The sequence below is a fragment of the Phalacrocorax carbo genome, chromosome 1 (genome assembly GCF_963921805.1).
Source record: "Phalacrocorax carbo chromosome 1, bPhaCar2.1, whole genome shotgun sequence".
NCBI classification, from domain to species: domain Eukaryota; kingdom Metazoa; phylum Chordata; class Aves; order Suliformes; family Phalacrocoracidae; genus Phalacrocorax; species Phalacrocorax carbo.
In genome coordinates this window covers 45,122,055-45,146,091 of record NC_087513.1, presented here as the reverse complement: position 1 = coordinate 45,146,091, position 24,037 = coordinate 45,122,055, and the positions used below count along the sequence as shown (strand labels likewise).

General features: G+C 37.8%; 1 protein-coding gene across 6 annotated transcripts in view; it reads left to right on the top strand.

The window, feature by feature from the left end:
- Positions 1-24,037, top strand: part of PPFIA2 (PTPRF interacting protein alpha 2) — a 347,812-nt gene that overhangs the window by 169,926 nt on the left and 153,849 nt on the right. For 3 of the 6 annotated variants that reach the window (XM_064450234.1, XM_064450219.1, XM_064450236.1), the window contains one exon: positions 6,137-6,199. The exons of the other annotated variants lie outside the window; for them this stretch is intronic. In XM_064450234.1, coding sequence (XP_064306304.1) covers positions 6,137-6,199 — 63 coding nt within the window. The remainder of the gene's footprint in view (positions 1-6,136; positions 6,200-24,037) is intronic. 6 annotated transcript variants of the gene reach the window in all.

Genomic DNA, 24,037 nt, shown 5'->3' with positions numbered 1-24,037 from the left:
TGTGGATGGATACAGGTGTGTGTATTATGTACAATATATATCAAATGGTAGAAGCGTAGAATAGTTTGGGTTGGAAGGGACCTTTAAAGGTCATCCAGTCCAACCCCCCTGCAATGAGCAGGGACATCTTCAACTAGATCAGGTTGCTCAGAGCCCCGTCCAGCCTGACCTTGAATGTTTCCAGGGATGGGGCATCTACCACCTCTCTGAGCAACCTGTTCCAGTGTTTCACCATCCTCACTGTAAAAAATGTCTTCCTATCTAGTCTGAATCTACCCTCTTTCAGTTTAAAACCATTACCCCTTGTCGTATAGCTGCAGGCCCTACTAAAAAGTTTGTCCCCATCTTTCTTATAAGTCCCCTTTAAGTGTTGAAAGACCACAATATGGTCTCCCCGGAGACTTCTCTTCTCCAGGCTAAACATCTTTAGATACTTTTTATATATTGCATCTTAGACATGCAAAATTATTTTATATTTATATCAAAATTATTTTATATTTATATGTACACACACATGCACAGACACACCAATTCTGGTCATACAAATGAGACTGCTTTTGATTTGCTTAACTTCAGGGTATGGACACGTTCAACTCTGTTGGGTTAAAAGTACTAAACTGATCATTTGGGACTAGCAAGTTTGGTCTTCACTGGGCCTGCAAGACTTACCTTCATTGCTGCATTGCTTTCTAAGACCCTTTACAGACAGTTTTAAGACTTAAAGCCTGCCCATGGGTCTCTGAGGTAGCTGCAGAAGAGGAATGACATTATTTGTTGGTAATGATGTTGGCAATGAGGTGAGATCTGAAATCAGCCGCCGGTTGTCACAGAAGTAATTTATCCAGAGCAAGCCCCAAGGGCTTCAAACTTTTCTATCACTTGAAACTTCAGGCAAGTGCAGACGTGTCACTAGAACGATTGTCGGGATTAAAATTCTGTCCAGATTGTCTAGGGATAGACTGGGTAAGGTGGTAAATCTTCACATCCTTCATCCTTTCTTTCGTTCTATTGTAGGAGCTCTCTGTCTTTCTCAATTTATAGATACCAAATCTAGCATAATGAAAACCCTATGTGCTGTAACGCAGAATAATATTTAGTATTGAAAAATAATGGAATCATAGCATAACTTAGGTTGGAATGATCTCTGGAGGTCCTTTAGTCCATGCATGGCTAACTTTATAACTAGACCAGGTGACCCGGGATCCTTTCCAATCAAGTTTTGAAATGGTCTTCCATAAACGAGAACATGTCAGTGGGATAATTGTTCCAGATGCAGTATTCAGTATGCAGTCTGTGAATTTTAAATATGCCTTTGAGATTATTAAAATACCCTTTGCCAACATCTGGGTATCACACTTCTCTTTCTCTTTAGAACAGGCAATATGAATGGCATCTGAGAATATATTTTTTTACTGTGAATTCACATGAAGACTTCTCAAAGTTAAAATAGACTTATACTATAAAAGACATATGTGATGTCTGCTGTATCTGTGGTGTAATGTACCATGATATGCCATGATGACCTTATGGTCTTCAACTTCAACAGGAGATATTTGTTTTGTAGCATTACTTCTAGTCCAGCCCACACTTAGAAAAACCAACCAAACAAAACACAATGGATTCTGCATTAGTGTACATTTGTGTACATGTGTGTATCAGTACAATGTAGATTAAATTGATTTCAACTTTAGTTGAAGGTACTGATTGTTGAAGTAAGATGTGAGATGCGTGGGATATTACATGGAACAGACTTCACTTCAGGATAGGCTTAGCTGAAGCCACTTTCCTAGTCTGAATGCAGAGAATAGGCAGTGAATTTCACTATCATAGAATCATAGAATCATTAAGGTTGGAAAAGACCTCTAGGATCATGAAGTCCAACCATCAGCCCAACACTACCATGTCTCCTAAACTATGTTATGAAGTGCCACATCTACACATTTTTTTGAACACCTGCAGGTATAGCGACTCCGTCACCTCTCTGGGCAGCCTGTTCCAATGCCTGACCACTCTTTCAGTGAAGAAATTTTTCCTAATATCCAGTCTAAACCTCCCCTGATGCAGCTTGAGTCATTTCCTCTCATCCTATGAAATATAAACTTCTTGAAATATTGTACCCATGTATTGTGGAAATGTTCCTTTTGGTTTCATCTTGGATTTTTCTCCAATGACTAAAGGAACAAATAGAATACTTTCTACAGGAATGGCTTTACAAAGTAGGTAACGGGTCTGTTCCTTTGGGGCATTTTACCTTTAAACTGTTCAGATGGCTTGCTAAGTATGACCTCAGTTAGCTCCCCCAGAAAGAGATGACACATAAGTTCTTTCCTAACATTGCCTAGTTTCACTAATTAATGTGAGTAAATAAAATTTTCAACAGGCTAAGACACCTAACTAGCATTTTGGACTGTGGTGAGTGATATAAGACTGGTCACCACAAAATTATTGTCAAGAAACACCAAATATTGCTCTGAGGGAGACTTTTTTATTTCTGAGAGAAGGATTATTATTTTTCTAGTCAGTAGGTTCCACCTGTCAGATTATATTATAAAAGTCAAAGAATTGGGGAAGATTCTGCACTGGTTTCTTCAATCCATCAATAAATTAGATTTATCGGCAAATATCTTTGAATTTGTCAGCATCTTTGGATACCACTGATTATAAAACGTGACTTTCTTTTTTATTCCATGTCCTTATTTTGGACACATCCTTGAAATTAGCGCTGTACTGCTCACATCATAATATGAGAGCAGGAGTTCCTGCTTTACCAGAGCTTTGACTGGGAACTTGCTAAGAAGGTTTGGATTATAACGATGTTGGTATTTAGTAAAATATGGCTTGTTTCATGTGACCTGAACAGCAAGATCACTCAAAAGCCTGGTGTAACTAACCAGTTAGAAAAATTCAGTTGCTACATGATCTAAGCTCAGGAATATCGATGTTAGAGTTCATTAATTTTTACCTATTTCTCATAGGTTAGTTTGCAGAATTATCTAAAACTTTAATTTTAGTGCTTCCACAGGAGCTTGAAATTGTAGTCATATATCCTTTGTCATTATTTCCATCTAGTTGTGAAATGCAGGCCAGTTTGGTGCATATGTGGGCCGTTATTCATGATTCTTTTCTGATGCGGTCTTGGAAACTCCAGGAGGTGCAGCTTGGCTGTGTGTGTACCTGGAGGGCTTTTCATAGGTCATGCATTTTCTGAAAATGTTTTCAGATGTGCCACAGCCTCACACAAGGCTGTTCTGTGTGGAAACGCAAAAGAGAGAGGAGAAGGAGCTTACAAACATTTCTGGGTCCATCATTTAGGATACGGCTTAGGAATCTGTCCCCATGCATGTGGTTCACAGCAAATAGTGACTGAAGTTCATCCTAAGCAAGAATATATGCATGTTCTAGAGCTTCATTTTCAGGATTTTGTCCCCCTGTTGATCCTCTTTTCTCCTCTGTTAAAATTTAATGCTTATGCGTTTTCTCAAAGAGGAAGACCAAACTGTAATAGAAAGTTTCATGAATATTAATTCTAAAAGGTTATAGCTACTAGGGTTCAAAGTACTAAGTTGATGCTATAATATTAGATGCATTCCTGAATGGAACAAGTATTTTATCAACATGCATGAGATGGGAATATCTGCATTACTTACACTGCATAACTCATTCACGGATTTTGTTTCTCAAATGATTGCCAGTAAAATCTTCATGACAGTACGATGTATTTACCTTAACATGCATAGTTTGACAGCAAACAATTTTAGATTTAATGCACCAATTTAATACTTTTTACTGAATATTTTTCATTCAATTCTCTTCTCTTACACCTGGCATTCTAGGTACTATGAGTCCAATTGGATAGGAAATGACCATGGCTATAAGGAGATAGCCTTACAGCATGGAAATATCAGGGATCACTCATTTCCAATTATGTAAAGTTTCCCATAGTAGGCCTGAAGAGTCAAAATACTGGTCCTTAAACCAGCTGCTAGAATTGAACACTGTTCACTTTATACCTTTCATCAATAAACCTTTAATCACAGTTTTACAAGAGGATAGAGGGGGAAAACTGTTTACAAGACAATTTGAAAAATTAGACTGAAGTTACTCAGAGATTATTGCTGTTAAAAGTGATGGACAGCAAGGATGAATTAGTCAACAGAGCTCAGATGCAGCAGTCAAAAGTATACAGTAGATCTACCTTTTTACACAAAAGTGCAAAGTTACCAGTAAACGTCGTATGTAAGACCAATGGAAATTTAAAAATGTGCAAAAATGTGCAAACTATTTACACATTAATCCAGGTGCATTTGTTTCAACCCCTTTTTAGTAGTTTGTATGTATAAATGCTGAGATTAAATTTAATAAGAATTAAACTGTTATTAAATAAGATTGTGTGAGACTGAAATAATGAATAGATAAATTTTATAATGTGTATGTTTTCTTGTGCTCAGATATTGTTTATTTAAAACAGTGTCATGCTGACATAACGCAGGTTGTGTTTTCCTTACAAAATTCTGGAGCAACAGTAAAGATCCATCTAAACATGACACATGAATTGACCATGAAGTTGCTTTGTGTGGAAATGTTCTTTTCAAAAGTAGCTGCTTTGTACAAAGTGAAATCTCCTTTAAAAAAAAAAAAAAGCATGATAAAAATGTTTTCAGATATTTAAGGGTGTAAATCTAAAGAAGGGAAGTCTGACACAAGGAAGTTAAGAACTTGCCAGCATACATGGAGAGTTTTGCTTAAAATTTAAGATTTACTCTATTTCTTACCACTATTAGCATAATTCTCCTTGAAAATATTGGAAGTTTAAAATTATTTCAAATTTTTTAAAAATGCTACAAATCACAATGTGAAGTTTCATAGGCAATATGTGGTTTGTAGATAGATGAACATGGATACATGCCTGTGGCTGTTATTAAATATAGTGATAATGTCCACATTTTTTTTTACTGCAAAAGTAAGTTAAAATATATAGGCAGGCTTAACTTCCTCATAAATTATAATAGTAAAGACATAATAAAACACATCTTGCAATATGTTGTATTTTCCAAATGTTATATTGTGCTATTAAAAATACTTGAATCCAAAAATACTGTCTTTTTGTCAGTTCTCAATACTAGGTTTACTGAAGTGAGTTGGTAAAGTCACAGAAATAAAGCTTAGGTCAATATTTATTTTGAGAGATGATGAAGCTCAACTACAATTAGCATGAACATTGTATGTATTGTTACATATGCTTTCAACAAGGGAAAGAAACTGTTTAGAGCTTTAATCTAGAACTGGTTTGTTGGGGTTTTTTGTGGGATTTTTTGTTTGTTTGTTTTTTTAATGGCAGTCAGGATAGATTGAAACAGTACTTCTAGACCTTTTTGAAAATTTCTGCTGAAAATTTCCTCTGAAGTAAGTACTGAGATCTGAAGAAATGTCATCTGGTCAGATTGCCTGCTAGTCTGGGTCTTTCTAAAGAAGAATGTTATATGTTGGGCTCTGCAAAAATAAATGAAAAAGGAGGAAAAATAGTATTCAGTGCTAAGATATATTTTTCACATAGCTGAAGGGACTTCCAGATTTTTAACTGCACATAGCTTCTTTCCTAATATTTTTCCACTCTTATGACTGTTTTCTGCAACAGTGAAGTCTGAGACAGAATAAAAAAGTTATTAATTTAATAGGTAAATTCTACCTAATGATTTAAATAGGTTTATTTGTTTTGATGTCTTTCTGTAAGATCTTTTAATTTGGTGAAGATCCTACTTTCTTCAGACCTCACAAACCGGTTAACCTCTTGCTTATGCAGAGACCTCGGATTAAAGTTAGCCATGCAGCTATGATTATTTCTCCATAGTTATCTGACTGTTTGACAGTGCTTCAGAGCTCACTTCTGTGAACGCCGTACAGAACACCACAGCGACTTACTGTTTGGTTGTTCTCGGCTCCTCATGAGTCAGGAGATGTAACAATACTTTCAATTTTTTTGTGTTAATTTCAGTTGAGCCACACTTTTGTTCTCTTAGATCAGGTTGTTTGAATGATGATAACATTCATCTTGTTAGCATGGTGTAATTTAAATGTACTGTAGCACTGTACAAAATCCTGTTCCATTCAGCGGAATCTCTGTTGCCCCCTTTTTCAGATGACGGTTGCTGCTGGTACGAGCATTGAGAATAACATTCAAAGGACCATATCCTGCCCTAATGTATGTTCAAAATATCTTGGATTTTTGTGTAATTTAAGCCTCCTTATGTGAATTTGATATTTTGTTGCCCACAGAAGCCTGTGCATCTTGAGGTTATTCACATTATATGTTTCAGGGTCAATGAATATTGTACTACAAGTGAGGTCTCGTCCTATCAAAATTACTGTCATTTTTTCCTAAATGGTTTAATGGTGCAGCTAAATAAAGACAATGATAATATATTCACAGCTTCTTCTGCATTTACCTTGCTTCCCACCCAGCTCAATGCTCCTGTCAGTTGAAATCAGTAGAACAGCAATAGGCAAAATGAGGAAAGCAATGAAAGGCTATATTTATTCTATTTAACCTTGTTCTAAATTGGATTTTGATATAAAGCTGTGTAATACTAAATTTGGAAGGAAGGTGTTTTTGTTTTTCTTGCTTAAAGAAATATACCCCATGACTTAAAACAGAAGAAGGGAGGACTTACTATTTCTCCTGAGGGGCAGAATAAGAAATCCATTTTGTTAACAAAAGAAGCAAATCATTCACTTGTAGTATAATAAGTCAGTTATCTTTTTTACTAAAACTATTCAGGTAATGGAAAGTCATTGGGCCAAAACTGAACACTTACACATCAGTGGAGGAACATTAATGAGGACTTGGGATGTACCACTGAGAAAAGACTGTGGCTCTGCATTATAGAGAAGCTATTTTAAATAATTTCTTTTTCAGCTAAAGATTATCTTGTTTATAGGGGAACTGGCACAAGGAATTCGGGATAAACATTTCCATCACCTTACATTCTTTTAAGATATAACAAATAATCAAAGTACCCGCACAATGTAATTAAAATAACCAATAGCTAAGAGAAATATTGCTGTGATTTAATATTGGCAAGAAGTTAGTTCATCCTCCCTATCTGGGAAAAAAAAAAATGAAATCTTAAAACAATGGTTTTTTCTGGAAAGTTTTTGCCCTTAAGGGAACACGGAGAAATTCTTCACACTACATTTGTAGAAGATACTGCATCTGACTATTTGAATCACGGATTTCTGACTGCATTCCTTGAATGGACCAACATATAAGTTCTTGGGTATGATTTGTACTGTTAGACTCCAGTTTCAGACTTTCTTCTATGAATAGGAAAAAGGTTCCTCAATACAAAGTGTATGATTAATCTCCAATCTCTTCCAGCTTTTCAACATGACTTTAACTTCTCCAAAGCAATTTTAGTATTTCAGTCTGCAAATAGTACAATTTTTGATGGATGATAGTAATACGAAAGATAATAATATGACAAAATTGACAAGCATGGAAAAATGCAGGATTTCAGATGGGGTTATAGAAGTCCATACTATCATTTCAAAATTTTTTGAGGTCTTTTAGTTTAATTTCTGTTTTTTGAAAAGTACATTAAGACAGGCTCTAAATAGATGCTTTGTTAAAAGAATGAAAAAAACCAACAACTCAGATGTTAGCCTTTATTCTTTGGATTATATCTTTTACTGCTAAAATCAATAAGTAATTCATTAACTGCCACTGAACAAGAATATCTTTATTCCTGCCTTTAGAGATCGCAAGAGCTGTCATTATAAACTGCAGTTCTTAATTATCCCCCATTTTTAATTTTTGTTTCTTCTCTTTGGACTTCTGTGAGGATTTTTTTTTCTCACAAAAGATATGTGACAATGTCCACAAGAAAGAGGACAAAATTTAGCATTCATTAAATGCTCTTCTAATGCCGTCTCCTGATTTTCCTGTCTAAAGTTTAATGTTGAATTTAACGTTGTTGTCTCTACTCTAGAGACAGTGGAGGCTAGAGCTAGTCTCAAATGTTGGTATCAGTCTTGATGCCTTCTCTGAAGGTATCAGTCTTTCTCTTTTGACTAAAAAGGGGTCCTAAAAGGCCATCTTGGCTTAGATACCATTCTTATAGGTGATTAAAAATAAGTAATAACAAAGCCTGTTTTCCCAATTTAAGATGATGTTTACGACAAGAATTACCACACCAAGCTGAAGCCTCTTAAAAGCTTGTTGTTCAATTAAGCTGTGATGCAGCTGCTTTCAATGAAGAAAACAAGGTACACCGTTTGAAGAACCATCCCCTCTTAAAACAGCTTCGATGGATTGTCACTGGGTGGTCTTTTTCACTTCACTTAATCAGTGGGTTAGGCAAATAGCTTAGCCTTGACATTAAAGACCATTCTCACAGCTGAAACACTGAAAAAAATGTGTGTGTTATCTGTGTAGATAACAATGGAAAATCTTGCAATTCAGCTGAAAGACTAGGCTCTAATGTTTCATTGCAGATGACTTTTTATGCTTGAATTCCTCAAATTTCAGTTTGATCATATTTTTGAGTTTATAATTAATAATTACTGAAAGTCCTGTTAGTCACAAAAGAATCCTGTTCAGAGACAGAATATAATCCCTACCAACATCTACACATCATCCAAATGCAGAAGGCCTTCAGAAAGAGTGAAGAGTGGAAACCTGCACTCACCCTTTCACCCAGCATCTTGCAGGTAGGATAGGAAGAGAAGGCAGTTCTGCTTTACAAGTACTTCTGTTGTCACATGATCTTCCTGGGGCACTGTAGCAATTGTAAAAGCAGATCCAGCTTCAGTTTAGAGAAATACTGTAACGGAAGAGAGTAATCCAAAACTGGATGAATAATTGCAAAGTGTTTTATTCACTCCTAAATCTTCTAGTTTCCTGATGAGTGGAAACTGTTTATGTGGCTATTCGTTACTGAATAAAACCCAGCTCCTTAGACTTTTTCACAAGTACACTTTTATATTATGACTGATTGTTCTGATGCTAATTAGAAAAACATTATAAAAGGAACAACTTAGTGCATTTTGTAATATATGAAAAAGAAATTTAATTAAATCATTTATTTTATTCCATTGAATTCCAAACCTGCAATTACCTATGTGAACCGTAGTTTTAATAACTGGTATTAAGGCTGTAGAATCTACAGCTGAAACTCTTTGAATGCATGGTAACTTTTCAATTACTGGGCTACATTATTCTGAAATGTTTTCTTGTGTCTTGTAATTACTGTGGATTGCACGACTTTGTATTTCTGCCTCTTTAAAAAGGATAGCTGTGGAGGATGCTCTCAGAAACATAAAATTTTCAGTCAGTATATATTGCACTGGTTCAGCATTTTAATTACATGGCATTAATTGTACAGTTATAATTAATTATAAAACTCATTTAGTCAAAAAAAGGCACAATACATTTGATTTGGCTTTTCTGGCTCTTAATGTCAGACCTAAAACATATTGCTAGAAGTGCTCGTCTAGAGTTTGAGATATTAAAACTGTACAGAAAACATGTTCCTGAGACATACATGCTAAAATATTTTAAAAGGATTTATTAAGCCTGAGTACCATCTCTTAGTGTTATTAACAAATATAAAGGGTGTGTAGTATATAATTTTGCTTAATAGAAATACACTGCAAAGCTTGCCATAAAACTGAAACTCAGAAAGAAACTGCAATATATTCAAAATTGAGAACTCATATATTATGACAATTTTCAAGGTACAATTTTGTGGGCAGTTTCGCAAAAATGAAGAAATCTAATTTGTATGCTGTTGCTTTGTGAAATTTACACCTCCACGGTCTTCATTATAGGCCTCAATTTACCTTTATTTCCACATAAACTTTCTGTTTTCTATTTCTCATTTTTATAAATTGTTTACACGACAGAAGCTGAGTGAAGAAATTGATATTATATGCAGTAGTAATATGCTATTGCAGTTTATTCGCTTTTCTTATGTATTTTTAGTGGGCTAATAAGAGGCACTGAACTGCTAGGTTTGCTTTCTTTTGTGCAAGATATCCCAAATCTTGACGTGTGTATATATATGTATTATTTGTATTGATTAGTCTTTAAACAGCCACTACAATTGCTGTATACGTTGAAAACACTGATTCTTGATAAGAGGTAATTTCTGTAGATGTGCTCCTAAAGTATATGTGTGTTCTGATATGCCCGAATGGACATTACTGATGGATATAGACTCATTTAGACAGAAACAGTCTATCATACTTTGGTAACCCAATGCCATTACTTGATGGCTAGAAACAGTGCAGGCTAATGGTCAGAGCAAAGACAGGACACTTTGTATGCAGATCCAGTTGCTGCGGTTGCATGACCTTGAGCTTCTGCAAAATGGCAGTATAAATACTCCTTTTTTTGCAGCTCTTTAAGGTCCACAGTAAAAACATAAACCACAAAGTACAAAATAAAATGGTGGCAGGTATTAAACATGCTGTGTTTTCTTCATTTGAAACAGCAGAACTGAAGACCATGGTTTTTTTGAAAACATACTTCACTGCATATAACTGCAAAGAAAAGTAATTATTTAATTTTAATCAAGTACAAAACCAAGACATTTGTTATTGCACCATCAGCTATTCCACTACTCTTTCATGGAAAAGCCACATTTGTTCTGTCTAAAGGATACATACCTTCAGGAATTCTTCGTAGAATTAGTCACAAGTTTTAGACCAATTACTTTGAAAATGCAGGGGTTTTTTAATTCCAGCATATGTAATTCAGGCTGTTTTGTTTGGGTAGGTGTTTTTATTAATTAAATAGCTTACTGTGTGTAAATTTTTAACATCAATGTTTTTTATTATCTTATGGCTTTAGACAAGATATAGATAATATATAGAGACATTTTCTACACTAGTTCTGTAAGAAAGGAGCAATTTGCTTATATTTTATCAAATTCAGCCGTTATGTGGCATTTTATAAAACTGCTGGTTTTCATTCATCAGCAATCTTAATTCTTTACACTATTTCAAAAGGCATTCTGGGAGGCTTACAGTAAGAGGGGGAGAGAAAGAGAAAGCTTTGGTAGTATACAGGTACCTTAAAATATCAGTGTATTTATTTTCTCCCAAATGAGAATGAAACTGTACTTCCTGTGCTTTCTGGATAAATTTTTTCTATCACAGATTAAATCCTGCTTGTTTCTATAAGTTTGTTCATGTGAATAAGCTAAGTGTGTTGTTTTTCCTTAAGTTTAAACCAAATGCCTTTATTCTCAGGTAAGCCAAAGCAGAAATCATTTTTTCTATCCTGAGAACATTTCTGAGATTCAGAGAGGAAAAAATAATCCAGAACTACACATAGGAACAAAAAGCCATAAGCCTAAACATAACTACAAACCTCCAACCTTTCTCAGGTTGCCATGAAAGCTCCCTGAGCTTTCAGCTCAACTCCTTCAGCTCTTTTTCAGCCTTCATAGGACTAAGGGAATTAGAATCATAGAATCATTAAGGTTGGAAAAGACCTCTAGGGTCATCAAGTCCAACCATCAACCCAACACTACCATGTCTCCTAAACCATGCCCTGAAGTGCCTCGTCTACATGTCTTCTTAATACCTCCAGGGATGGCGACTCTACCACCTCTCTGGGCAGCCTGTTCCAGTGCCTGACCACTCTTTCAGTGAAGAAGTTTTTCCTAATATCCAATCTAAACCGCCCCTGATGCAGCTTGAAGCCATTTCCCCTTGTTCTATAGCTAGTGACCTGGGAGAAGAGACCAACCCCCACCTCCCCACAGCCTCCTTTCAGGTAGTTATAGAGAGCAGTAAGGTCTCCCCGCAGCCTTCTTTTTTTCGAGGCTAAACAACCCCAGCTTCCTCAGCCGCTCCTCATAAGACCTGCTCTCCAGACCCTTCATCAGCTTCGTTGCCCTTCTCTGGACACGCTCCGGCACTTCAATGTCCTTCTTGTACTGAGGGGCCCAAAACTGAACAGAGTATTCAAGGTGTGGCCTCACCAGTGCCAAGTACAGGGGGATGATCACTTCCCTACTCCTGCTGGCCACACTATTCCTGATACAATCCAGGATGCTGTCGGCCTTCTTGGCCACCTGGGCACACCGTTGGCTCATGTTCAACTGTCTGTCAGCCAACACCCCCAGGTCCTTCTCTGCCAGGCAGCTTTCCAGCCACTCTTCTCCAAGCCTGTAGCGTTGCATGGGGTTGTTGTGACCCAAGTGCAGGACCTGGCACTTGGCCTTGTTGAACCTCATACAGTTGACCTCAGCCCATCAAATACACCTGTCCAGATCCGTCTGTAGAGCCTTCCTACCTTCAAGCAGTTCAACATTCCCACCCAACTTGGTGTCATCTGCAAACTTACTGAGGGTGCACTTGATCCCCTCATCCAGATCATTGATAAAGATATTAAACAAGACTGGCCCCAACAATGAGCCCTGGGAAACCCCGCTCATGACCAGCTGCCAACTGGATTTATCTCCGTTCACCACAACTCTCTGGGCTCAGCCATCCAGCCAGCTTTTTACCCAGCGAAGAGTACACCCGTCCAAGCCATGAGCCGCCAGCTTCTCTAGGAGGATGCTGTGGGAGATGGTATCAAAAGCTTTACTAAAGTCCAGGTAGAGAACATCCACAGCCTTTCCCTCATCCACTAGGGTGGGTCACGCTGTCATAGGAGGAGATCAGGTTGGTCAGGCAGGACTTCCCTTTCATGAAGCTGGGCTGGCTGGGCCTGATCCCCTGGTTGTCCTGCACTTGCCTGGTGAGCTCACTGAAGATGAACCTCTCTATAACCTTCTCCGGTACCGAGGTCAGGCTGACAGGCCTGTAGTTCCCCAGATCCTCCTTCCAGCCCTTCTTGTAGATGAGCATCGCATCAGCAAGCCTGCAGTCATCTGGAGCCTCCCCTGTTAACCAGAACTGCTGAGAAACGATGGCGAGTGGCTTGGCGAGCTAGTAACCTGCCTCGTGAAGCTACAAACCCATTTTATGTTATCACCTGATACTTTCAGGTGTCAGACTCTCTTGGCACACAGATGTCTTATTTTTGTCCGTAGAAGGAAAAAAAATGTAGGGAGATAACCTTTTTTGAGCTTTTACCCAAACTCCATAGTTCAAAGCCTTCAGGAGTTACTTCATTAACAAATAAACTTGCAAACACAATTCTCGCTGCCAGTGACTGTTCAGCCCTATATTCTGAGTATGACACTAATCTTTTGGCCCTCATCTCCTGTTTCCCTGCCGCAGGGCCAGCACATCTCACTGTGCAGCTCAACATTTCTGCCTCTGTTCCAGACCCTGTGACAGGCAATTAGCTGACAGATCTGCTGCCTGGCAAGCTGTGCCAAGTGTGTTAAATCCTAAGGTAGAAAGAGATAGCAGCAATGTGCTGCCACTGGGGAGATGTATCACTGGCAAATGCATGTCTTAGCAACAGCGTGGTGTCCTGGTCCTCAAGTATGTGGCCGCACACTCATGGTAATGCTGTTATGTGCATGGTGTCGGTGTCCCAGCATAGCTTTGCAAGCACTCCAACACTTTTCTGTGGCATTTGGACTGACACAGGCTGAATGCATTGATTGCACTCATTTGTGAGGTTGAAAATTGCAAAATGGAAATCAGGATTTAGGAGCTGTAGCAGCGTTAGCAAGGGATTTGCAAGGAACAATGTTTAGGTGATGTCTAAGTTGTTCCACTCCCTTTTAGTTTTAATTTTTAGATATGCACTGGGAGTGGACACAGTACTCTACGGTTAGCTCTGTTTTCAACTACAGCATGTCAATTCGTAGGTGCTTATCTGTTGGATCCTGGGAGAGGAAACAACTTTAAACAACTTTAAAATCAGTATGTATCATGATGAAGAGTATTGTATGAAAAAATCTTGCGAGGCTTCACAGAAACTAGATGTTACTAGGCAGCTTTACTGAGCAGATCCGCTGGAGTGAAATGCCCTGGACCCTTAATCTCGGCATTCCTCTCTCTGTGGCCCACTGCGAGGTTTAATTGTTATGGGCTGCCCATAGCCAGCAGCCAGCCAGCTAGCCAGCCGCTTCCTCGCTCCCTGCTTCAAAAGGACAGGAGGAGAAAACAGGGTGAGAAAGCTCATAGCTTGAGATAAAGATGGGGAGATCACATACTGGTTATCACAGGGGCAAAGCAGTCATGACTTGGGGAATTAATTTATTGCCAATTAAAATAGATTTGGATGGTGAGAACGAAATACAAAAAATTAACATAACACCTCCCACCACCACCCCTCACTTTTTCCCAGGTTCAACTTCACTGCTTCACTGCCAGCTCCTCCATCCCCCCTACCCCAAGGAGCGCAGAGAGCTGGGGAATGGGGGTTGAGGTCAATCCATAACAGCTCTTCTCCAGCTGCTCCTTCTTCCTCACACTTTCCTCTGCTGTGAACTGAGGTTCCTCATGGGTTGCAGAGTGGATATCTGCTCCGGTGCCTGGAGCACCTCCTCCGCGCTTCCTCTGTGACCTGGTGTCCACACTGCGGTTTCTCTCTCGCTCCATTTTTCTTTCCTTCATCCTTTGCCTGTGTGGCATTTTTTTACCCTTTCTTACAAACACTTTCCCCGAGGTGCCGCCACCGTGGCTGCAGGGCTCAGCCGTGCCCTGGGGTGGGGGGGTTGGAGCCGGCTGGAGCCGGCTGTGTCCGGCTCGGGGCAGCCCCGGCCTCTCCCCACAGAGGCCGCCCCACAGACCCCCACTGTCAGTGTCTGAGCACCTGCACCCAGGACACTTGTGTAGCTGCACTCTCAGCATGCCTTACACATTCAAATCTACAAATGGGGGTGAGCTATGCCCATGTCCATCTAGTAAGGGGGCTTTCAAGCCACAGAAGGAAGATCTAGATTTGGCAAGAACTATGCCTTGCCTGACTTTTACAGGAAATATATGCATATAAAGATGTCCTTTGGGGAGAAGAGCAGATTTTATTGGCTTGGTAATAGTTTGTCTTGGTATTACTACTGAGAAAAATCTTAGTCCTATTTCCAGAAAACAGATAGGAGGAAATCGTTCCATGACAGAGATTTAATGCATATGAAGAGATTTTCTAGATAACAGTCATGCTCCAAGATACATTCAGTTACTACTCTTCTGGAATTTGCATTTTTCTTGGAAAACAGAGACAGAAGAGCCACCAGCTGTTAATTACTGAGAGATAACTCATTGGGCAAAGGCCAATTGGCACATTCCTTTGTAAGAATAGAAGAATGCTGTCCATCCCTTTGCTGTACCCTCCTACTCTGGTCCAAATGTTACTGATGTCACTTTCCTGAACAATTTTTATGCTGAGTTAAGAGGGCTGGAAAGACAGCTTGACTTTTTGTTGCAGCCATTAGCAGGCTCAGTCATCATTGCCTTCTAATAACACAATCTCAGTTTTATTCAGTTTCAAGGAGCTGTATTCACTTTGACACCATCATGAATCAAAACAAAGTTTACATCCCAGCATTCTTCCTGGTCTTTACAAAAAACCCCACCAAACACAAAGCCAGCAAAGGTCAAAACTGTCCCCCAACCAATGAAACATTGGGAGAAACTGTCCTCAAAAGATGACTAGTGTGCTTCTTGGCAAATATGAGCCTAAATGGATTTAGAAAAGCCTGTTTAATTTTTATTTATCTGTCTTTGCCACATGGCTGTCAAGTACTGTGATTTTGTTAGCATTACAATGTAAAGTCATTTTTAATCTATTCAAGGCATGGATAATTGCCACTTACCATCATCAGTGAAGGTCTGTGATAAAATGCTCACTGGCTGTCATCTGAGACTAGGATTTAGATTACTTGGGATATCTAGCAGTTTCTTGGTCATAATCTTGTTTGTTTTAAATACTGTGTGTTTATATGCTGATGTTTCAATTAAATGGAAGTATCTCACTAAATATCATCAGCTCTAATTTTAGTAAAAAAGAATTAACTCTGATTACCTGTAACTTGATCAGTGCATCAAATTTCAGCCTGACTTTTCCTGCAACCAGTAACACTACTCTTTCTTGCTTTGGTTACATGTACATTTTTACAGTTACTGAAGATGTTATCTTACTCCTGGCAGTTTAAATAGTGGATTATTGTGAAAAGAACATTATTCAACATTTACAATACTTTTCAGTCTCCTAAAAGATGAAATCTCCCCAAACAGAAGGCCATGTCACCCCCAGTGTGTCTGAAAACAGGTTCACATGTTTCTGTTCTGTACCTTTACTGCATTACAGATTTGGAAAGTTGTACTAAATTAGGTTCTACTCTGGATAAGTGAGTTAGGAGGCGTTTAAAATAGAAACTCCTGAAGAGTTAGGACCAGGAGCTGTTAAAAAAAAATTATCACCTCAGATTCAGTTTATTTTTATGCTTAGATCTCAAGGAATCCTTCAATTACACTAAGTAATGAAAACTTAAAATTTCTTATTTTCATCAGGTTTTAACTGATAACAGCAACAACTTAAGAGTTTTTTCTTCCTTCCTGTAATATTGAAATAGTTGGTGGCAAAGAATATCACTGTATAAAGCAATCAGATAATTTTTCTCAATAATATTATAATGTCCTAATATGTACAAAATACAGTTTTAGAATCAGTGTCCAGTAGGTTGAAATTGTTTGAATTATACTAAAAAGATCATTCAAAGTCTCAAAATGAGATTATGCAAAATCTTAATAATTATGAAAGTTGAAGCTTATATAAACTCATGGAGATGATATTTTTTTACAAATTATGATAATGAAGGTTTTGATTGAATCTTCTAACACATTTTAAAGCTGAAGTTAAATATATATATTAAGGATGAACAGTGTTAATCTGTGTTTAGCCAAAGTTTAAAACACCTTTTTTTACACCTATGCAGAAATCTTTATTTTGTATTAAAATACATGCTTAAGCTGCATCCTGGAAGTGTAAAAGGACAGCCACAAACTGACAGTAAACAATTAGTTCACAGAGCATCAGTATTATTCATGTTCATGCTACTTACTTTTAATATTGATGTTCAACAGTTCAGCGCTGCTGTCCTGGTCCTAAACCTTCACAGAGTGGCAAATTGTGCATTTCTGTTGTGAAGTCTGTGAGCACAGGGGTTATGGCAAAATCGCACTTCAGGTGTTTGATGGGTCATTGCATCCACCCTGGGGTTCTTGTTTGCTGCTCCTGGCTGTGATCAGAGCCCATTGCTGTTCCTGCATGCCTGGCCCGCCAGGGCGTTGCTCTCCCCAGTAACAATGGTTGCAGATATAAGCCACTCTGATTTACGTGGAGATGTGCCTGGGGCACATCCAACCCTGTGTCTGGAAAGAGTATCTTTTCCCCAGCATAGATATAGCTGAGGTGAATATGCTGCATGCATATTCGATTTTAAAAGGAATTAGTCTCTAAAACCATTTAGAAATGGTTTCTAAAAATGTAGCTATAATCTATGTAAATGGATCTAAATTCCTTAGAAGATGGTAGAAGGGATTGTATGTGTGACAGATAAGGAGACAAATCAGTTGCTTTAGTGGGTTAAAAAAGTGTTCCTTCAATCTAAATCCCATAATGCGAAACCTTTGTAATTTAAAATGGAAGTAGCTGCTGATATTGTGGTTGCTAGCTGCAACAACAGCACTAGCCTAGAGTTTGAGAATAACATGTGAGTTTTGAGGTCAACATAACCCCCACAGATGTTCAGAAAACCCCACTCAAGCTTTGCTCCTATGCTTAGTCTTTAGAGCTACTCATAGAGTTAAAACTAAAATCACTGCGGACTCTCAAAGACATTTGATGGTTTATATAATCAGATTAGAGCTAGGACTTCAATGCTGCTAATGGTTAATGTTGATTGAACGTACTTTTGGTGTTGGGATCTCCTGGTCTGTCTTGCTTTTGGTGTATAGCTTTTGCGTAATGAACCTGGGAGCCTTTCTCTCTCTTGCTGCTCGGGTGCCTTTGCTGGAACTCAGGGGAGGCAGACAAGGAAGCTTTCCCATGCAAACAGGAAAAATCATGTATTAGAATGAAATAACGACTAGAGTGAAAAGGGCAGCCAAGGACTGGAAGGGGGAAAACCATGATGACTCATAAAGCAAGGAGTCTGGAAGCACGTGGATGATCAGAGACCCCAGTGGGAACAGGGGCTGGTGGCTGTGGGAGAGGGACACAAACTGAAACAGATGAGAAGTAAGAGTGGAGAAGGAAGTATTCAGTAACACAGATCTCCCAACTGAAAAAGCAGGTCACCGAAAAGAAAACTTTTAATGGAAATGTATCCGGTTTTGTAGGAAAGATGTCTCAGGTCTAGAGACTGAGGGAGGGTGAAAGCATAAGAGGTGCCCCCTCAGAAGGTATCCTGAGTTCCAATAGACAAAACAGTGAATGATGGTATAATAGTGGCTTGTGTGCACGAGGCACTTCTATAGACAACCATAATAATCCTGCTACTAAATAACACTCTTGCCCTCTTTTAATATAGCCCTTTTACTGTAATTCTACAACACATTATTTGTAGACATACAAATATATTACATTTTGAGTGGTGAGATAGAAATTTTGTTGTAATTGTTTCCCCAGCCAATAGTTCTGGTTTATTAAACTGCTAATAGTTGTCTGCTAAGAAGAAACAAACAGGTCCCAGGAAAGAAAAGGAATTATTTTAAAGGCCAGTATTACTTAAGCACATGTTTTATGTTTACAGCAGGTTGGAGTAAGAAGTAATTGGAAAGCATACCAATATTGCAAATGACAGATCAGAGGAAAAAGCTTACACTAAAGATCATGTTTTGAATTTCCTCAGTGCCTCAAGGAAGTCATTGGCATGGAAATGCATAAATGCTTTATACAATAATGATTGAATATAATACTAAGGCAAGGATTAAACTTGATTTCAGTTTCTCAATAGAAATGCCAGGGGAAAAAAATCGATACCATGAGAACTCTAAACTGTGTATCTCAAATATAGCATATTTATTTTCTTTATCTGAGGAGCCATGATGACAATGAAAGAAATTTGTTAAGAGAAACTCTCCTTCCTGTGTTGCATTTACATTGTAATGCTTGCTGCAGTGTGATTTAGTTTATGTTTGCAAAAAGATAGAGGTGGGAATATGATTATTCTGTAGAGTTTGAATTTCACCTGACCTTTGAATTGCACCACTACTTTTTCATTCATATGTAGTAAGCCTATTAAAGGTTACCTGGGTAGTGATACAATGAATTTTGCAACTCTCTTCTTTTTCTGATGAAACTGTTGATGCATTTTAATCTAGGTGAACAAAGCAAGCACAAAAAACTTTAGAAGAGCTTGCTATCCAGCAGTTATTTTTGTCTGATCTTTGTTATATCTAATTATTGTACATATGTAAAATACTTCTTTTTGAATCTAGATATGTCCATCCTTTGTATTACATATCTTAGAGACTCAACAATATCAAATTATTAGCATCAACTGTCTTCTTACTCCATTATTCCCTATCTTGTATTTTATAGTAAAAGGCATGATTATACAGTAAGGCATAATTATAGGTTAAGGGAGAAGTGTGAAGAGAGAGATAATTTGCAAAAGGAGAAATATTTAAAAATTAAACAGAAGGAACAAAGAGAAAACTATTTAGGGACAATTGAGCAGGAAGAAACCTTATGAAGACACTTCTAGAAAGGCATCCTGTGATCTGCTAAACATAGTAAACTTTCTTCCTCTTAAATATATTCTTTTTTCTGTACAAATAGATTATTCCCCAGACAAATAATGAACAAATTTTACTACCATGACTACTTGATTTTGAAGCATATTGAGTTACTTCTTGGCTTTATTATTATTGCAATTAAACAATCCTAATTTTATACAAATGGAAAAAGAATCCTTTTCAGATCTTAGTTTTAAAAACTTCTCAGGATTAGTATGACTGTCTAAATTTCTGTTCTGAGAGTAGTATTAACATAATTCTGAAAACTGGATAGTGAGAAATCGTAATAAATTTTACATGAAGTTAATAGTTTCTCCCTTTGAAGAAATAACCTTAAATTATTTTTATGAAATAAAAAGTAAAATGAGTTCTCCTGTCTTCTCTACAGTCAAATCCTCCAGGTGAGGACCAAAACTTTTAACTATTGTTTCATTTTGTCAGAGTTTATGGAATCAACTAGTACTGCATTTGAGGAATAAGCAGGTTAATTTTGAGAGAACTGAAAAAGAATCAATTGAGGATACTTTGAAGCATGGATGCCCAGTTAGATTTAGATGTGGAGCATGTGCTGGGAGGCTGGTTTCTTCTCGTAAGTCTTTAATATCTTCTTGTCATGATCTCATTCTATGCCTTTACTTGAAGGGCATGGTCCCAACCGGAGATGGGGGGAGGAGAGCAAGAATGTGTTTGGTTACAAGATTATAAGAACAGAAAGAGAATTGTTTCCACTTTGCAAAATTATCAAAGAAATAAAAATAGCTTCTGTATATTGTGAAAAAAGTCTTACTGGTTTTCAGAAGTGATAGAAATACTTCTTAAAATGGTCTAATTTTTCTGGTGAATTAAATAAGTACTTTAGTTTTGACTTCAGTATAGACTGAAATGTTATAAGCTCAAGCTTACACTAGAAATCTATTTCTTACTGCAGTTGTGCAAAAGGAGTTTTATACTACCATTTAATTGCAGAAGGATTTGGGGTTATTTTTTCAGGCAAGTATCATTACTGAAGCTGTATTAGGAATGGTTACCTTTAAATTAGTTTTCCTTATTGAAATTCATCCTCAAATATCCTAATACATTTTTATTTGTTCCATAAACAATGTTTTTGATGTATCTTTTAAATCAGATGAAAATAGGTACAGAACTAACCACTTCTTCAACTCAATTGATTTTAGAATATTAGGTAAGCATCAATATTTTCCTTGAAAAGGAATCAATTTTGATTGGTAACTGTATGTTTAAGCAACATGTTTGAAAAGATGTAGTTTCTCAAGATGTGTTGTTTACTGTTAGATCCCGTTACTCAGTATGTGAATTACGGGCCTGGCTATTTGAAAGAATATGGTTTGTCATAAATTCCAAGGACTGTAGCTGGAAAGTCTGACAGTATTCTATGCAGTCACATTGGTAGTCTTTCCTCATTTTTATTTTCTCACACATTTACACCTGTTATAAGTCAGGACCCAAATCCAAACTAAATTGATAAAAGCAGATGAAGGGTAAAAATAGGATGGAGAGCTCATAATCTGTTTAGGATTTCTAAACTGAGCTATATAACAGTATCTATATGACATAGCCTGTATCAAATTGCATTTTGCAGTCATAATTAGTCTGTGGTAGGTCTAATTTTTCTCCAGGAGGCAGGATAATACTGGAAATTGTAATGAGTTTCAGTCCTGTGAATTATACAGTCACCAGAAACAAGCATACTGCTCACACATAGGAACAACATTTCTTCCTGGGACCTATGGTAGAAAAACCCCAGGTACTTCCTTGATAGCGTTTTGCCTTTTTCTTCCATAGTACAGTCTGTTCGTAAGACCCCCTGCCCACAAACAACATCCCTGTTAGTTTTCCTGTTCTTACACCCCTTTTGAGGACAAGTCTGAGCTGTTACAGTGGTACAGTTTGAAGATCTCGTTTAACCTGGGAGCAGTTTTAGCAGGCAATAGTTCTAGTTACTTCTGCAAAGAAAATATGTGTTACAGGGTAAGGAGACAGTTGTTCAGAGACTATCTTGTGGTATAATTCCTTTTTGGTAACAATAATATGACCTGTATCTGTATATTGTAGCTAGTCCAAAATCCTCCAAGGGTATCCCAGAAGGCATGTCATTCTCTCCACTTCTTGGTCTCCCCTTAAAATATTCTATTCTCATATGACAAAAATTATGACATTTTTGTGGTTATTCATTTATTAGTGTGCCTAAGGAATAAAAAGAGTTTGTACAGGTTCCCATGGCAAATTACATTTTTATGAAGATCTGACCTCTAGCAAACTGTGTGCTTTTCTTCTTCACTCTAGAGCTGCACCTGAGGATGAGGTCTCCTTCAGACTTTGTCTCTGAACAGCTCATGATATCATGCACTCTCTAGCTGTGAGCAGAGGAGTTGAGGTTGTTCTGATTGTAGAAATGAACTTTATTTGGTCTGAACAAAAGTATTTGCCCAAGATTAAGACAAGGAAGGAGAGTGAAGTGGCAATGATATGGCAAACACTCTTAGTAATTCCTAGCACAGTCTGAGATTCAGGGACTGGAAGCCACTGCAGGACACCTTGAGTCTTACAATACAACCAGATGCTACAACAGCCATCTGCAGATTACATTTTTTTATTCTGCCAGCCGTGTGGACAGCTCACATTGCGATGTGGGGATTGCAGGCTGTGGAGGCAGACACTTCTGTAGCTGGCATAAATGTACACTGATGCTTATCCTGGAAGGCAACCGAAGGGAAGGGATGCACAGAACAGTTTTTTCTTCTTCTATCGTATACTTTTGTATCCTTGGATGCAAGGATCTCCTAGACTTCGTTTAATCTGTCCTCAGGAACACTGCAGTAGTGAAGGACAGCCCTGACTCTAATCTGCTGCTACACCGTGGAGCTTGCCTGTGGCTTGAGGTGATCATCCATAGCTGTAAGCTGTTAGAATGGACAACTGGCTCTCACCCAAAGCAATTCCCAGGTTTGGTTTGGGAGTTGTCATGAGCCAGAGATAGTAAGCCACTGAGCAATTTGCCAGCAGTTACCCTGTTTTGAAGGCTGAGGAAGTGTGATTAGCACAGGTTTGGCCAGAGTATGTAATTTTGCCTTTACCCTTAAAATGTATCAAGTTTCCACCTGCAGCTTTTGATGGGCTATAGAAGAATGTACTGCTGTTGCTGGGTGTTTTTTTTTTTCACTTATAACACTGTTAGGTACTGTTTACGTAGTTTACTTTTATTCCTATGAGTTTCAGTTATTGTTCATGTTTCTGCCATTATTTTATTCATTTGCTTTCTGGCTTACAATTTAATGCACTTTTCAAAGCTGCTTCATTTTGCTGAAAAGACGACTACTGCTGATCAGGAAAAGGAGGAATGCATTTCCTGTGTTTACACTCACAATGTAATTTTGACATAAAAATGAGAAAGAGAATGGAAATGAGAGCTCCCACTGAAAAGTGAGCTGTGTCAAAAGGTAGCGTGGCCAATGTTGCTGGCCCACGACTCTGTAAAGGAAGAGTTAGCAACCAAAGCACTGAAGGAAAGCACACACAATACAGACGCATCAAGCTCTAGATTCTACTGTATGAAAGTGTATAATTCAGCTCTCCTCTGGGATTACTGTTTGTTTGTCAGTCCAGGTGGCTGTAATGTCTATCTTTTCTCATTTCTGTTGGTTTATCAGGAAAACTGATTATGCAGTATGTAGCTGAAGCCAGTTATCTGTCACACTGTCACATTGGCTCTGACTTGTCCCTCACATTTTACTGTCTCTTTTTTACTACTTAGATTGTAAATTCCTTTGGAGAGAAACCACATCTTTCTCTGCTTTCAGACCACACAATATGATGAAATACTAGACCTTGAGGTAGGGTTTCTAGTGCAAATTTATAAAAACTATTTAATATGAAATAAATTTGTTGTGTGTATGGAGTATTATAGCATAAGAACTGAAAGGAAAGTTATATTACTTTCACTTGGATCAGGCAGAAATTATGGCCAATATATTTGACCTTAATGAGGAAGTGTTTCCAAGTGTTGTACCACTGGTGGCAAAAATTTCCAAAGCTGTGTATTCATGGGATGATATATTTGGCTTTCTTAATATTTTTAAATTACATAAAAGCACTAGCTTTCTATGACAAGTTTTGACAGTTTAGTTTTTGTCCCTTCAATAGAAGTTTACTGGTTTAGACTTGCAAGGCTGACTGACTTTTGAGAGACACATCTGAAGTCAGACTCCTAAGTTAAGATGGAGGAATCCCAACTATATAAATCAATAACTCCATCCTTGAGGGGGAATCCATATGTTGGATTTAGGTATCAAGATGCAGATTAATTTTTGGAATTGAAAGTTCCCCAAATATTAAGGCATTCTTGGGATCTAGTTGAGCAAGA